Here is a 16,578-nt window from a genome sequence, read left to right as displayed (position 1 = left end):
TCATCCACTTTATCTGGCTTATTGTGTGTTTTAGTTTCAAGAAAACTGATAAAGAGATTCCCTCAAAAGGGGGACATTACGTGAAGTGGCGGAGAGTCCATAGATAGTTTCACTGTTTAGAGAGTCCCCTAAGCATTTATTTAGTTCAAATCTATCGTTCTTTGCCGTAAATATTGAAAATAAGAAAAACAAAAACTCATTAATTCCGTGTTTTATATTTGTGTGTGTGAATGATGTGTTCTCTTCTCAAATAGTTTGATACAGTATTTTTAGAGACGTCAAATAGTCTGATACTTATTGTGTGTTTTAGTTCAAAGGTAAATGATAAGGAGACTTTCTAAAAAATGGGACTTTACGTGAAGTAGTGGAGAGTCCATGAAGTGGTGGAGAGTCCATGGATAGTTCCATTGTTTAGAGAGTCCCCTAAGCATTTATCTAGTTCAAATCTATAGTTCTTCCCGTAAATATTGAAAATAAGAAGAAAAAAACTCATTAATTTTGTGTTTTTGTTTTGTGAATGATGTGCTCTCTTCTCAAATAGTCTGATACAATATTTTTAGAGATGTCAAATAATTTGATACTCATTGTGTGTTTTAGTTCAAAGAGAAATGATAAGGAGACTCTCACAAAAGTGAGATTTTACGTGAAGTGACAGATAGTCTATGGATTGTTGTATTGGTTAGTGAGTCCCTTTAGCATTTATCTTGTTCAAATCTATCGTTCTTTGCCATAAATATTGAAAATAAGAAAGAAAAAAAAAACTCATTAATTATGTGTGTTTATTTTATTTTATTTTGGTGAATGATGTGCTCTCTTCTCAAATGTTGAAATATTCTATTTGTTTATGCTTGGTTTCAGGCAAATCGATTCGAAATAATCAATTTTGGCCTAGACCGGTTTGTCTCTTGAGTTTTGCCACTTACAAACTAAACCTCAAACTGCTTACGTAATATTAATTTTTATTCTACATATTCTCTTTCTTTTTGAAATCCTACACAAATAGAAGAAACTAGCTTAGTTTCACATAAGTGTGGATGCAAAATTTTGCCTTCTTCTTCTTGGACAAAAATGCACTTGCAAAACAATTAACACCTTAGATCAATGCCAACAACCTCACGCGCCCACGATGAATTTTTGGGAGGGGGGGAGCTTTGGCCGAAGTTAGAATTTGAGGGAAAATTGTTTAGAGAAATTTGGAGAATTTTGCAAGAGAGTTGGATGGGAGTGTGGCCGGCCCCTACTTGGAGAAAATTGCAATCAATTAGGAAATTAATTAATTAGTAGGAAATTAATCAATAAATTTGGGTAAGTAATCTTATTTTGAATGAATAATTGAAGGTTATTTGATGAGGATACATGAACTAGGTTTTGAATAAATACCTATTTTGATCACTTTTGACCTTGATTGAGTTGCGATTGTTCGCTGCTTATGCATAGGAGTTCAGGTGTGTCTCGAGAGTAATTTTGTCTTTTTACCCAAGAATCCACGTGTCGCCTCCATATTTTTCTTGATTATTTTTGGCTCCACAAATGCCCCCACACCTGTTGGGCTGCTTGTAGGAACGGGCAGCAGGTGTAGAGATCTTCTTATTTTGGGGAACATAAGATTATTTCGGGAAACATAAGATTGTGTCCTATTTTGAAGTAGATTCCCTCTTTAATTGAAAATTAGATCCTTCAAGGAAGGGGAAATAAATTTCTACCAAAGTTTATTTAAGTCTATCTTAAGTAGATTATCAAATTAACTTTGGAGAGCAATTTATTCTACCCTACAAGAGAGAGAAAGCTAAAGTATATTTGTTCCCATTCCCTTAGCAATCTTCTACACTTGCCCATGCAAAGGATCGTTTTCGTTGCTTTCTTCGTCTTCACGCAGCTTCAAGGTAAAAAAAAAATTAATTTTCCTTGCCTTCTCAATTTTTGAGAGCCTCGAGGCTTGAAATTTGGCTTAACGAAGGTTGATGATGTGTGAAAAAGGGCTTGGAGAAGTTCACGGCATTGTTGCCGTGGGTGGCAAGATGCGGAGTGGTGGCGGCTTGGCTCAGTTCGGGCTGAGGGTTGACGTGGCTGGCACGAGCCAAGAAGCTGGGCTAGATGAATGGGCTTCGGTCTGCTGGAAGGAGTGGAAGAGCGGGGCTCTGGCTTATTTTCCTTCTATTTGGGCTGTGAGGCCTGCGGGCTGAGAAAGTATCTGGCTAGATTGCGGGGCCTGGCATGGTTGCTGGGTTTCTGCGGCTTAGGCTGTGAGTAGGTTTTTTTTTTTTTTTTGAATGCTGGGCTTGGGCTCGTGCATGAGAAAAGAAATGGGGAGTAGCGGGCCGCTGGGCTTGGCTCGCTTGATTAGACCGAAGATAGTTTCATTATTTTTTTTTTTTTAGGCTGGGCTCGGGCCCGTGCTTAAAGGAAAAAAGAGAGAGGCCGAGAGCTTTGTTGGGTCGTGGGGCTTGTTGTGCCGTGTCTTTTCCCCTTTTTTTTTTTCTTTTTTTTTTTTTGTGCAATGAATTTTCCTTGCGTCTTTGTAGAATTTGTTCAAGCATGTCTTCTTCCAGCCACAAGAATGATGATGGTGTGCCGCCATTGTATCGTCAAGGCGGGTATTTGAGCAAGGTTGGCTACTTTAAGGCTGCTCACTTCAAAATTAGCTCTGATGACTTGTTTAGAGACTTCCTTGAGGCATATAGGCACGTTATTTCATCGGGAGTGCATGAGAAGTGTGTCAAGGATGATCGCAGTCGTGAGCCTTGTAGTGGGGCTTGGAGAGCCATCAAGTTTCACCCCTACTACTTTGTGTTGGGGTTCACTTTTCCTATGCCACGTTTCTTCCAAGAAATGCTTTGTTTCATGAAGTGTGCCCCCGCTCAATGTTCTCCGAATGTGGTCTGTGTGATGGTAGGGTTCTTTAATCTAAGCCAATTTTTCGACTTAGACATGATCGTCAACGAATTCTAGTAATTCTTTAACATAGGCCACATCGAGGGAGTTGGGCAGCTGCGATCCTGTCATATGCTCTTTGACAATTCGAGCAAGGGAGATCATGACTGGGCCAAGGAAACTTTGGAGATAACTAGAGAATGGGAGTCTGATTCTTCCCCCGAGCTTCATGTTCTGACGGTTTTCATCTTCGATAAGTATAATGCTTAATCCCTCGGCTGCTTTGTACTTTTGCTAAGTTGCACTTTGATTTATTGATTGTCTTCTTCTGTTCTTATAGATTCGAAATTTGGCTCAACTCCTAAAAATTCTCCAGACATGAAGAAGGTGTATATTGCACTAGGTATTCCCTCCGAGTATCGGAAGTAGCGTTGACTGCTTAGTTCTCTTCGTTAGGAGAAATGTGGGTTGCCCCCAAGAAAGGAGGTAAGGAGAATCAAGGTTGAAACGTTGGCTCACCCGATCACCATTGTGGAGCTTGCTGCAAATGAAGGTGGGAAAAAGAGATATTCTGTCACATCCCGGCCCGGGGTGGATCACTTCCCGGGCCCGCTCCACCACCGTAGCACGATATTGTCCGCTTTGGGCTTACCATTCCCTCACGGTTTTGTTTTTGGGAACTCACGAGCAACTTCCCAGTGGGTTACCCATCATGGGATTGCTAGCCCCCTTCTCGCTTAACTTCGAAGTTCCTACGGAACCCGAAGCCAGTGAGCTCCCAAAAGGCCTCGTGCTAGGTAGGGATGGGAATATACATTTAAGGATCACTCCCCTGGGCGATGTGGGATGTCACAATCAAAACAAAAGTATACTGTCCCGGGGCATAAGGAACAGCATCACCCTGGTAGTGGTAGGCACCACCTCTACCTGCCTGCCCATAAGTACTCGGACCCCTACTCCCAGGATGGGTGACCCTCTGGGAAGTTGCTCGTGAGTTCCCAAAAACAAAACCGTGAGGGAATGGTAAGCCCAAAGCGGACAATATCGTGCTACGGTGGTAGAGCGGGCCCGGGAAGTGGTCCTACCCGGGCCGGGATGTGACACCCTGTCTGTTAGGCTTCAAGTAGGGCGCAAGCCCTTGCAATTGTTGAAGGGGCAGTTGCCTTCAAGTCAGCCCAATTGCCTCCCATTTTGTGGACTGCTGGAAGAGATTTTGGGGGGTGAAGGCAACTCAACCCAATTGCAACCCTTGCGATCAGGTGGCAGGTGTAGATGCTCTTACAACGATAATTGCCTAGGCTATTAGGCAATTGGCCATTAATGTCATTGTGAACAGTAATTGCTTAAGAGCATCCTTATAAATGAATTGCCTGGACAATCAACATTAAAAATTTATTTTAAAAAAATTGAAAAGAATAAATATTATTTAGTTATTAAAATACTTTATTTTTCTAGGGTCTCTCTAGAAACCTCTACCAACCCTTCTTCCTCTCTCACTCATCTCTGCTTCTTTATCGTTTAATCCCTCAAGACCCTCATGCAACCACCTAATTAAAGATCTCCTATATGTTTTCCATCTTCCACCCCCACATACAACCCAAAAATGCCTTTTTCTAACCATTTCCAGCAATACCAAATTGAAGATCTCCGTTCCAAGCATCGGCTTCGGCTCCAAACATCATCAATCTCTATTTTGGAGATCTCTGCTCCAGTAATCACCTTGGGATTCTGACCACGCCAATGAGAAGAAGAGCGTTGCCTTGAATCAAAGAAGGTGGGAGTTGAGTAGGTCGAGAAGAAGCACGAACGAAGCTGGGTTTTGGACATAGGGCAAACATTAGCCAGATGTCATATTGCCTCAAGTGGACAAGCGGGCGTAGCCCGAGCGCTGGTCTGTGGGTGTTACCCACTAAATGGCCCCATTCATATAGATGGGTTAGAGCTGTTTTTCTTGGGTTTGGGGCTGAATCACCTGATTGCTAGGGCAATTGGATGGGGTGGCAATGCTTTTATATGAAGAAATGAGGGTTAAGAAAGAATTTATATGAGATAAAAAAAATTTCTCTATCTTAATGGAAACTTTCTTTTTCATTTTTTTAACAAACAATATTATCTACACTAAGGGGGAGGGGGTCGACTTAGTCTCGCAATGGGCTAGCAAATAATGTGTTTCAAATTCGCCTTTAGAGAGAATCGAACCTAAGACCTCTCACTTACAAGTGAAGAAGAATACTACTAGACCATAGTACTAAGTGACAAATTTTAATTAATTAGTTATTAGTAAACACATGAATATGAATACCACACGTTCGTTGTAAGTAAATACGGCCCAAAATTATAAATAAATAGGGACGTTAAGGGGGTGTTTGTTTACCCTCATTAGCCTTTACTCGCTTTCACAAACGGCTTCACTAGCCGGTCTTAGTGACAGATCCCGAAACCCACGAGACTAGTTAAGACATTCATTCATCCTATCTTGCCTTCATCCATTCTCTCCTGCATCCTATATCACCTTCGTTTGCTTCGCTGCCCTGGGCCTCAATAAAAGTTGGAACTTGGAAGGTCTAGCTTATCTCCAAAGTTCATCTCTTTCTTCTGCGGCGATCAAATTCTAAAGGGAGAAACATGGTGTTCTATGTCAAAGCTCAACTGTTCATCGACAATTTCACCATTCTCATCGGCTCAACAAGTTCAAGAAGGAAGAGCTCATCAAATATGGCTTCCTAGAAGACTTTTGATAGCTCCCTCCCCCATGTCTGTCTCCAATTTTCAAATTCTCAAATTTAATTCGCAATTTACCCTAAATTTTCATTAGGAAAATAGAAAATTTGCATCTGCATTTCTTGTCAAGTTTTAGAATTTTCTGGTCAAGCATCAAGAGTGACTCGAATTTGGGGTTTAGATTAGGGAGAAAATTGCAATTTTCTCACAAGTGAAGAAGTAATTTGTTGTTGCTGCTTGTAATTTCCAGCGAATAAGAAGAAGAGAAAGTCATTGTTTGGACCCAAATGATTGGTTTTTCATGATTTTTGAACTGGATATTTTGAAATTGAGCATTTTAGTGCATATACTAAGTTAATTTTGGTTGAAAATTTGAGTTGTTTGTACTAATTTGGTGTCAAATTTGTGAATTGCATGTTGAAAATTTTATTATCCTACTTCTTAGTCAAACACTGCACCAAACACTTCACTAAGTCAGTCCAGCTTAGTCTATTCTAAGCCAGTCCAGCTTAGTCTTTGAAGCTAGTCCAATCCAAGATAGTCTGATGCAACAAACACACCCTAAAACATATTACACTATAACAATTATTTTTAAAACATGCGATATCTAAAAATAATGTATACAAAGGAAGGATATGGTTTGAACTGGACACAGTGGATTAAAGATGAGAGATTTTTTAGTGTGTTAGAACATGATAGAATACCACATATCATGGCATGATTGGAGGAAGGTTTTTATTTTATTTTATTTATTTTATTTTATTTTTTTTCAAGTTTCCCTTTGATTAAACTGACACATAGTGTTTCGCCCTGTGTTTCGAGGACATTGAAAAATCTTTCGTTAAAGATGAAGACTTTAACAACCAGGACAATTTACCACTTGCCACAATATAATAGTTTGACTTGGTTTGGTTTTGGTAATTTCTTAAGAAAAAAAAAAAAAAGGAACTAAACCCAATCAATGTTGGACAATGGAGTTAGGTTTGGTTCGAAAGGTTTGAGCTTAATAGATTTTCTCTACGGCGCATATGGGTTATGTGCGTCGATTAGGCAAGACCCGACAACAATTAAATCCATGCCTTCCAATTTTATAACTTAAAACGTAAGGATATGATGAGTCTTAGATGAGATACAGTAAATTTAAAAGGAGTTCAGCGTGTAACACCTGACCACGATTTCCCTTTCCTTCCATCCTCCTACTGCCTACCTCAGCTTCTCTATTGTCGCCATCTGTACCGACGTCAACCTCTGCAACCTGAAGCTTCTCATCAACCTTGAAAACTTCCTCAGCTACATTGTTATTGAGGTCTTATACGACGATCGCCGTATTGAACAGGCAGTGGTCTAACTTCTAATTACGCCATATTTGAAAGTCGTTGGGGATGAAGTTCAGAGGCAAGGCCCTAAGCTGGGTCGTTGATGCCTTGAAAGCTAGTAAAGAGGGATGCGCATACCTTACAAAATTTGGTTTAGAAATTTGGTCTCTGCATTACCCTATTCATATTTGTGGGTTATACTCTGGTGTATACTCTTTGCTGCAATGATTGCCACTTTTCTTTTTTTGAACAAACCATATTATCTATACTAAGGGGGAAGGGGTGGGCTTAAACTCATAATGGGCTAGTAATAATGTGGTTCATTTCGCTTTTGGCGAGAATCGAACCTAAGATCTCGCACTTACAAGTGAAGAGTAATACTTTGTTTTCATTTAAAAAAAAATTGGGATTTAACTTGTTGGGTCATGCGCAACCCATGCGTAGAGCCCGAATGCTTAAGAGACAAAAATCTTTGGGCTTAAACCCAATTAGTTTCTCTTTTTAATTTTTTTTAATTTTTCTTCTGCTATCAAATCCGACATACTATCAAACTTACAAATCAAAGATATTCAATATTCCATCAATCTTCAAATTTAATATTCTAAGTTTACGTAGTTATTTGCCAATAAAAAAACTAAATGTGTAAAATGAATTCATTTAAATACTAATATGCAAGTAGTCGGTTCAATTCCGTTTAGTTCAATTTATAGAATCCTAAAAGGCTAAAAACTTTACCAAACTAGTTTATTATGGTTGGATTCGGTTGTAATCTTATTTGTTATATTTGAAATAAAATTTTGAATTCTTGTTAGTGTAACAAAAAATAAGGCCTAACATATCGCACGATATGATTTAAAGGAACTTTTGATGGGGAGTTTCAAAATGTAAATATTGAAAATATATGTATTAGCATGACTAAATGAATACAAATTTAGTATGTTAGTTCTAATAATAGAAAATGTAGTGTCCATGTGTCAATACCTGAATGGTCCATCTGTTAAGGAATATAATTAGTAGTTGAAAGTCCTAGGATGGATACTAACTTAACTAGAAATATAAATAAATTTCAACTTAAAACTAGCTCAAATTGTGATTTATGTTAATCAGTTATGCAGCTCTAATCCTACGCAAAATATGCAGCATAAATATAAAGAGTACACACATGATGTAGGATTTTACGAGGCAAAACTCACCACTGGGAAAATCCTTGGGCTACCAAGCCAGGAAGCACTAAGAAAGAAGGAATACATAAAGACTTACAAAAAACTCATCAACCAGACACACATACCAGTTGGCAGCTTTGTATTCGCGCTTTGCTAATCGATCTTTCTTCAGTCTTCGAGTTGAAGTGGCACAACACTAACACGATCGTCAATCACCTTTTCCTTGAACTTTGCAAGATACTAACTCGATCATGCAGAATGTTTATATGATGAAGCGTTTGGTTGAAAAATCACTCAATTATGAAAATCACAAGGCACATTTTCATAATTGACATTCAATAAAAAACCAAATGAAAATCAGCATGAAAATAATATTTTCTCTTTAAAAACACATTCTGTTGAAACCGTAAGATGGCAGCAACATAAAAATAATTTTTCTTTAACAAAAACACACTGTTGCCTTTAGTTACCTTTTTTTTTTTTTCGAAGAACAAAAATTTCATGCATATACGGCTTCCCCAAAACCAATTTCAAACCTTCCTTATAAACCCTCAAGGCACGGGAACCAATTTGGAACTGATAAGATTTCATAACTAATAATAGGTTTTAGCTAAATGACAATCCTTTTAAAACCACAAATCCTAGATACACACGGCAACAACTTTTTTTTTTTTTTTTTTAAAACAATGACAACCATGCAATCCATTTAGTTGGATGCAATCAGATAAGTCTTTTGAAAATACAATCAATTTATCTTGAAAGTAGTTTTAATAAAAGACCTATCTCAAATACAATATCATGAGATATAGATGAATGTAATTGGATGCATGCATGCAAACATACCTGAATGTGTATCTTGTTCACGTAACATTTTCTCATCAAAAGGGTAAGAGACCTCCCTAGACTTAAACAATTACAATTGAAAATATATAACAAGTCTAAGCTATTACAGACTCATGCATTTTGTCAAGAATTGCCAATATTGCACTAACAATCTCCCCCTTTGGCATTTCCTTGACAAAACCCTCAAATACAATATTTTAAAAATTTAAAACTTATGCACTGAAGTCTGTAATCTACACACATTAAACAAAACACCCGTGACGTACAAAAGACAGATGTTGCATGTTTATTAAGAAATAAGGATAATCATTCAACTATCTTTCATCGTCCAAAAGAGAAAATAAAAAGAAGCTTTATTATGAAATAAAGATAATCATTCAAACATGATGTATCATCCAAATAATAAACTAAAAGAAACCCTCACTAACTAAAACATAATTCTAGCAAAAAAAAAAAAAAAAACACTCCCCTTAACTACTAACTAAAATCTCTCCCCCTAACTATAGTCTCTCCCCCTTTTTGTCATAGGAAAAGCCAAATTAATCATGCTTAGGCAACGATTCTTCATCGGTAACCCAGTAGAGATCTTCCTCTGGATCATCGTCTGAAGTAGGAGTTGGCAGCGGTGTACGTTCCAGAATTGGTGGACATGGAGTATGAGAAGGTGGTGGAACACTAGTAGGACGGAAGTCAGAATCATCATCAGAGGATGAAATATGAATGAGAGGAGTAAGCATGTGATTGGGGATACGATGGATACATTGCTCCAATTGAGAAAGTCGATGACTAAGATCCATGATAGAAATCTTAATGAACTGCTCTAACTGAAAGAACTGTTTGCTGAGATCAAGAAGACGCTTGAAAACCTCAGTGGGACAATCAGCAGAAAAAGTTGAAGAAGCAGGTGGGGACGAAAACAGTTTGCGAGTCACAGACCTTGTGCGGGGAGAAGAGAAGGAAGGAATAATGCTCGGAGTCGTGCCTTTCAAAGCATGAGAACGTGCAGACTTGCGTGATGAAACCATGATGAAAAAATTGTATGGAAAACAAAAATAAGGACAACAGCAAAGGAAGATGGAGGCCACGACAATAAGAAACAAAGATGAAAAAAAAAAAACCAAGGCAATAAATAACAAACAAGGATGAGATGTTCGACTGACAATGAACAAAGGAAAAGCACGGGAATAAAAAGACCAAACCAAAGTAGAAGTCCAAGTTCAACCCAACTTAAAAGACCAAAGAGATAAGCAGAACACAAAAAAAAAAAAAAATAATAATAGAAAGATGAAAACGACTCATTATCTAGAAATAAAAGGGGATAAAGCAAAGAAAGAAAACAAAAAAAAAAAAACAAAAACGTGAGACTCATGCTAAATCCTAAAGAACATTATCTAGAAGTCAAAAGGAATAAAGCAAACAAAAAAGGTTTTTTTTTTTTTTTTTTTTTTTTGTAATGTCCACTGAAACATAATACGAACGAGAGATAGCCAAAACAATCGTGACTATAGAAATGCAATATGATTAAACAAGTCAACGTGACATCAACCCCTAAACTCACAAGAAATATTCTCAAATAGCACTCAAAGTGTTTGAGGTGAAGTGTTTACTCTCAAAAAGATCATTATATGAAGATTCTACCATAGGCTTGCATCTCAATCTCGTCTCCACACATCAAAAATTACCGTTGTTGGATCAAGTAGGTCTTGGGGAAGGATGATAAAGAGGTTTCGAGTACTTGGTTAACAAAATGAAGAAGATAGGAAACACAAAGTCGAAGATGGCTAATAGAGTAGTTTGAAAAGAAACCAAGAGAGAAATACAATACTGAATCATGGAACTTAGCACTTCAATGGAACGGTTGGTTTTGAGACATACCAATGCATAAATTATTTCAGATGATTCTTGCTCTTCATGTAAACCAACACACGTGAGTTCGTATAAGGTTGGTAATGCACTTCGAAGGAGGTCCGGACCCTTTTTTTTTTTTTTTTTTTTTTTTTAATCCTTCGATAAAAAGATTCATTCTCTTCATAAAAAATAGGAGGTAGAACCATAGTGACTTCTTGTCCTCTTTTCTTCTGTTGTGCTTCATTTGTAATGAGCTTTCTTCACAAAATTTGTATATTCAACTTTTAAATAATCGTGATCTCTCTCCTTTGAAAAACGTACTCTACTAGCTTCTTAGAAGGGAGGAAATGTGGAATATAAGAGGCTCGGGAAGAAAAGGTAAAGTTTAAGAACAAAAAGCTTACATAAAGGCTCAAAATGGCGTACTAAGAAAAAAAATTGAAAGGCACTGGCATATATGGCAATGGTGGAAAGTCCTAATGCCTACTATCATCTCCAAAATAGAGTAATATACGATACAGAGTTTTGAGAGGTCTCAAAGCAAGTTCTAGAGAATCAAAACACATAAGATCGGACACATGAAACAATAAGAGTGTATGAAAAATGCACACACTATATTTAGGCACAAAAGCTCACAGGGTGCGGAGTTTCAGCCAAGTAGACAAGCTTAATCAATAAACATACATATAGTAACAACCCCTATGGCAAAGCATATTATGTTTAGCATGAAGCAGATAATTTGTGGAACAAAAGTTAGGTAGAGGAAACAAAATAAAATAAAAAAATAAATAAAATAAAATAAAATGAAAAGTGAAAAATAAAGTTTAATGAACATGACAAATTCCTAATGCCTTTCTAAGAGTTTCGAAACGATGAGTGTCTAATGGCTTAGTAAACAAGTCTGCAAGTTGATGTTCAGTGGCAATAAACTCCAATATTAAAACCTTCTCCTCAACCAGAATACGAATAAAATGGTGACGAATGTCAATATGTTTGGTACGAGAATGTTGAACAGGATTCTTGGAAATGTTTATAGCACTAGTGTTGTCACATAAAATAGAAAAGATGCCTTGATTAATGCCATAATCACTAATCTTTTGCTTCATCCAAAGCAATTGTGTACAACAACTACCAGCAGCAATGTATTCAGCTTCGGCAGTGGATAAGGAAACACAATTTTGTTTCTTACTATGCCAAGCGACAAGATTATTTCCAACATAGAAACATCCTCCAGAAGTACTTTTCCGATCATCAGCATTTCTAGCCCAATCGGCGTCTGAAAATCCAGCAATTTCAGAATTGGTGTCAAAGGAATAATGTAAACCAAAATCAACTGTGCCACGCACATACCTAATGATTCTTTTGACAGCTTCCAAATGCGATTCTTTTGGTTCAGCTTGATATCGGGCACAAGCACCAACACTATAAGAGATATCAGGCCGACTAGCAGTAATATACAGCAAACTTCCAATCATACTCCTATAAAGTGTTTGATCAACACTTTTTCCATTTTGATCCTTGTGAAGTTTTGTGGTTGTTGCCATGGGATTGGAGACTGGTTTTGCTGAATCCAAACCAAACTTCTTAACCAGCTCAGTTGCATATTTTGTCTGAAAGACAAAAATACCGTTGTCAACTTGTTTGACCTGTAATCCCAAGAAAAAATTCAATTCCCCACACATGCTCATTTCGAATTCGCTCTGCATAACTTCAGTGAATTCTTTGACAAGTAAGTCAGATGTTGAGCCAAATACTATGTCATCCACATACACTTGAGCTATCATCACATCCTTTTGTATTCTTTTAACGAACAAGGTTTTGTCAACAGCTCCTCGAGTATATCCTTTCTTTAACAAATGGATTGAGAGTTTTTCATACCAAGCTCTAGGAGCTTGTTTCAAACCGTACAAAGCTTTCTTCAACCGATACACATGATCAGGATGTTTTGGATCAACAAACCCCTTTGGTTGCTCCACATAAACTTCTTCTTGAAGTACTCCATTTAAAAAAGCACTCTTGACATCCATTTGATATAATTTAAAACGCAGATGACATGCAAAAGCAAGTAACAACCTAATGGACTCCAATCTCGCAACGGGAGCAAATGTCTCGTCAAAATCCAGACCTTCTACCTGAGTGTATCCTTGAGCAACTAGACGGGCTTTATTTCTCGTGATGATACCATGTTCATCGGTTTTGTTCCGAAAAACCCACTTTGTTCCTATAACATTTGTTTCTTTGGGTCTGGGAACAAGATACCATACATCATTTCTAACAAATTGATTGAGTTCCTCTTGCATGGCCATTATCCAATCATCATCTAAAAGAGCTTCCTTGACATTTTTTGGCTCAAGCTTTGATATGTAGCACGTGAAGTTTACCATAGCAGTAGTTTTGCTTCTGGTTAGCATTTTATCTTCTACATTGCCAATAATGTCAGACTTGGAATGATCTTTTTGCACTTGCTTGTGTCCTTTTCTCAAAGTTTTTGTTGAATCAATATTTTGATTCATTTCAACCTGAGTAGTGGATGACTCATCGATTAATCTACTTTGAAGGAATTCTTCATCTCAAGCAGGTTGTTCAATATTTAAGGAAGAGTCATTCACAACAACATTAATGGACTCCATAACATTTTTAGTTCTCTTGTTGAACACTTTGTATTCTCTACTTGTGAGAGAGTATCCTAGAAAAATTCCAATATCACTTCGTGAATCGAATTTTGCTAACATTTCCCTAACTCTATAAATGTAGCATATACTACCAAACACTCTCAAATGCTTCACATTTGGTTTCTTTCCATTCCAAATCTCATATGGTGTGCACTTTGTACCAGGTCGAAGATAGACTCGATTTGTAGTGTAGCAAGCGGTGCTGACTGCTTCAGCCCAAAAATGATTTATCAAACGAGCGCTAGTCAGCATGACACGACTCATGTCAAGCAACACACGATTTTTCCGTTCAACAACTCCGTTTTGTTGAGGAGTGATTGGAGCAGAAAAATTATGAGTAATTCCTTTTTCATCACAAAACTTAGAAAATGATGTGTTTTCAAATTCAGTTCCGTGATCGGTTCTGAGTCGTATCACACAATCATTTGAAGCAACTCTATCATTTTGAATTTTATTCAACAAGCCACAAAATGCTTTGAACGCATCAGATTTCTCTCGCAAGAATGCAACCCAAGTAAAACGTGAGAAATCATCCACCAAGACAAGTATGTATTTCTTTCCCCTAATGCTTTCGGTCTGTACCGGTCCAACCAAGTCCATGTGCATCAGCTCCAAAGGTCGTGAGGTTGAGATGTAGTTTGTTGACTTGTGCGAACTCTTTGTTTGCTTTCCCACTTGACATTCTCCACAAATTCCAAGTTCTCCAACTAACATCGGTAAACCTCTCACATATTCCTTCTTGGAAAGCTTAATCATATCCTTACAATTCATATGGCCTAATCTTTTATGCCATAAATCCAAAACATTATCAATTGCTTTGTTGCATATACTTGGCACATGCGATTCATTTGCATTCACACAATAACAATTGTCTTTAGACCTTTTTCCTTCAAAAATGTCTATCCCACTATCAACATTCACACTATATTTCAACTTAATGAAAAATACTTCAGCATCATCATCATCACAAATTTGACTAATGCTAATTAGGTTAGCTTTAAGTCCATCAACTAACATGACATCTTTTAAGCATGGAATTCCTAGAGTTTTGATTTCTTCTTTTCCAACAATCCTTGCTTTTTTTCCATCTTCGAAAGTGACTGCTCCATTTTTACAATCCTCAGTGAAGGTTGTGAACCATCTTTTGTCTCCAGTCATGTGCCTCGAGCAGCCACTATCAAGATACCAAGTATCAGATTGACAAGTTGAGAGGGCAGTGAAAGCTACCAAACAGGTAAGATTCTCTTCCGCAGATGATGGTGACATCTTATCCAATAAGCAGATTTGAGTCTCCTTTCTTTTCCATACTTGCTTTAAGTTAGGAAAAATGGAATTAGGCATTATTTTTGAACTTCTATTCATTCCCTTCGGTTGAGCAACAAATCTCACTTTGAGATTTGATTTTTTAGAAATCCAAGAGGTGGTGTGTTTAGTTCGATTTTCATTTCGAAGTTTGTTACACCTAGGTCTGATATGTCCTATTTTTCCATAGAAATGGCAAATAGGAGTGAAAGTTTTTGACCTAATGAAATTATTTGGATCAACGAAGGGGATCACAGAATTTGACCTAATTGTAGTGTTACACGAATTTCCAAAGGATTCATCACTACTTGCTTTCCTGCTTGGTTCTTGTAGAGCTTTGACAAATTTAGTAACAGAAGATGAAGAACTTCCAGTCACTTTAAAATCAAAACCTAAACCGCTTCTATCACCTGAATTTTTTCCATAGCTTAACATTTTGTCAATTTTCCTTGATCCAATACTAAACTCTTCAACCTTTTTTTTCATGCCACTCAATTCATTCTCAAGAATTTTATTTTCTGATGCTAGCATATGTAACTTCTCCAACATTGACTCTCGTAGCTTTTCTGCATGTTCCATTTGAGATTGATGCTCAATCTCTGCTTCATTCTTCTCGCTTTCTAGCTGCACAAGTTTATTTTTCAGTTCATCATTTTCTTTCTTCACTTTCATGGTGATATCATAAAGTGCAGTATATTTTTGTAAGACTTCTACGGAATCAGGTTCTTTAACCACTGAGTCATCAGTCTCATATCCATAAAAAAATCCAATAAACGCAACCACTTCATCATCCTCTTCAGATGCCGTGTCCTTTTCTGAATCACTATCACTCCAAGTGGAGGTTAATGCCTTGTTCTTTTCATCCTTCAGCTTTTTAAGAGTATTGGCACATTCATGAGCATGATGTCCATACCCTTGACATTCAAAACACTTATCTCTGTCATTTGAACTTTTCTTTTCACCAAGTTTGACAAACTTAGAAGAATTTCCATGAGAAAAATCTCGAGAACGAGGAACTTTGGAGTTTGAATCAAAATTGTTTCGATTTTCACGTCCTCTGGAACTTCTAAGTTTCAAAATTTTTTTAGCTTGTTTGGTGAGAAGAGCAAATTCATCTTGAGTTAGGTTTTCAAATGAATCCTCATTCACTTTTTCATTATTGACTTTGAAGGCTACATTTTTTCCTTTCTTGACTTCGGTAATGTCAGACTCATATGTTTATAATGACCCAATCAATTGTTCCAACTTATAAGTGTTTAAATCTTTCGATTCTTCTATAGCTGTCCTTTTCGCATGAAACCTAGAAGGAAGAGACCTTAGAATTTTCTTAACAACTCTATGTTCTGGAATGCTGTCACCAAGATTGTGACAACCATTGACAATTACACTAAGTTTAGCATAAAAGTTAGAAAAACTCTCATCATCTAGCATTTTGATATTTTCAAATTGTGTGATGAGATTTTGAAGCTTGGATTCTTTGATAGTGGAGTTACCTTCATGAGTAACTTCAAGAATATCCCAAGCTTCTTTTGCCGTTGAGCATTTACTGATGTAGTTAAATTGCTCAGGCAAAACGGCAATGAACAACGCATTCAATGCTCTTTGATTGAATGTGCTAGAGTTGCGTTCATCTTCACTCCATACCTTTCTAGGCTTAAGCATAGAAATAGTAACAGAAGACTGTCCTTCGCCTTTGGTTTCTTCAACTGTTGGAGTTTCCCAGCCTTCTTCAACCACAAGCCACACTCTATCGTCAAGCGCCCAGAGAAATGATTTCATCTTTGCCTTCCATGCAGCGTAGTTGTCGCCATCAAAATGTGGCGGATGAGAAACTGAACCCAT

General features: G+C 37.3%; 1 protein-coding gene across 1 annotated transcript; it reads right to left on the bottom strand.

The window, feature by feature from the left end:
* Positions 1-13,332: 13,332 nt before the first annotated feature.
* LOC125478705 lies at positions 13,333-16,578 on the bottom strand. Its single transcript, XM_048587139.1, has 2 exons — positions 16,230-16,578; positions 13,333-15,908 (listed from the first exon to the last, which is right to left on the bottom strand). The coding sequence occupies exons 1-2, from the start codon at positions 16,576-16,578 to the stop codon at positions 13,333-13,335; spliced, it is 2,925 nt and encodes a 974-aa protein (XP_048443096.1).

Source organism: the organism of the source record quoted next, unplaced genomic scaffold (genome assembly GCF_019419815.1).
Source record: "Pyrus x bretschneideri cultivar Hongxiangsu unplaced genomic scaffold, Pyrus_bretschneideri_v1 Contig26, whole genome shotgun sequence".
Taxonomy (NCBI): Eukaryota; Viridiplantae; Streptophyta; class Magnoliopsida; order Rosales; family Rosaceae; genus Pyrus; species Pyrus x bretschneideri.
Note: the sequence above shows the minus strand (reverse complement) of the source record. Positions and strands in the feature narration are given on the sequence as shown.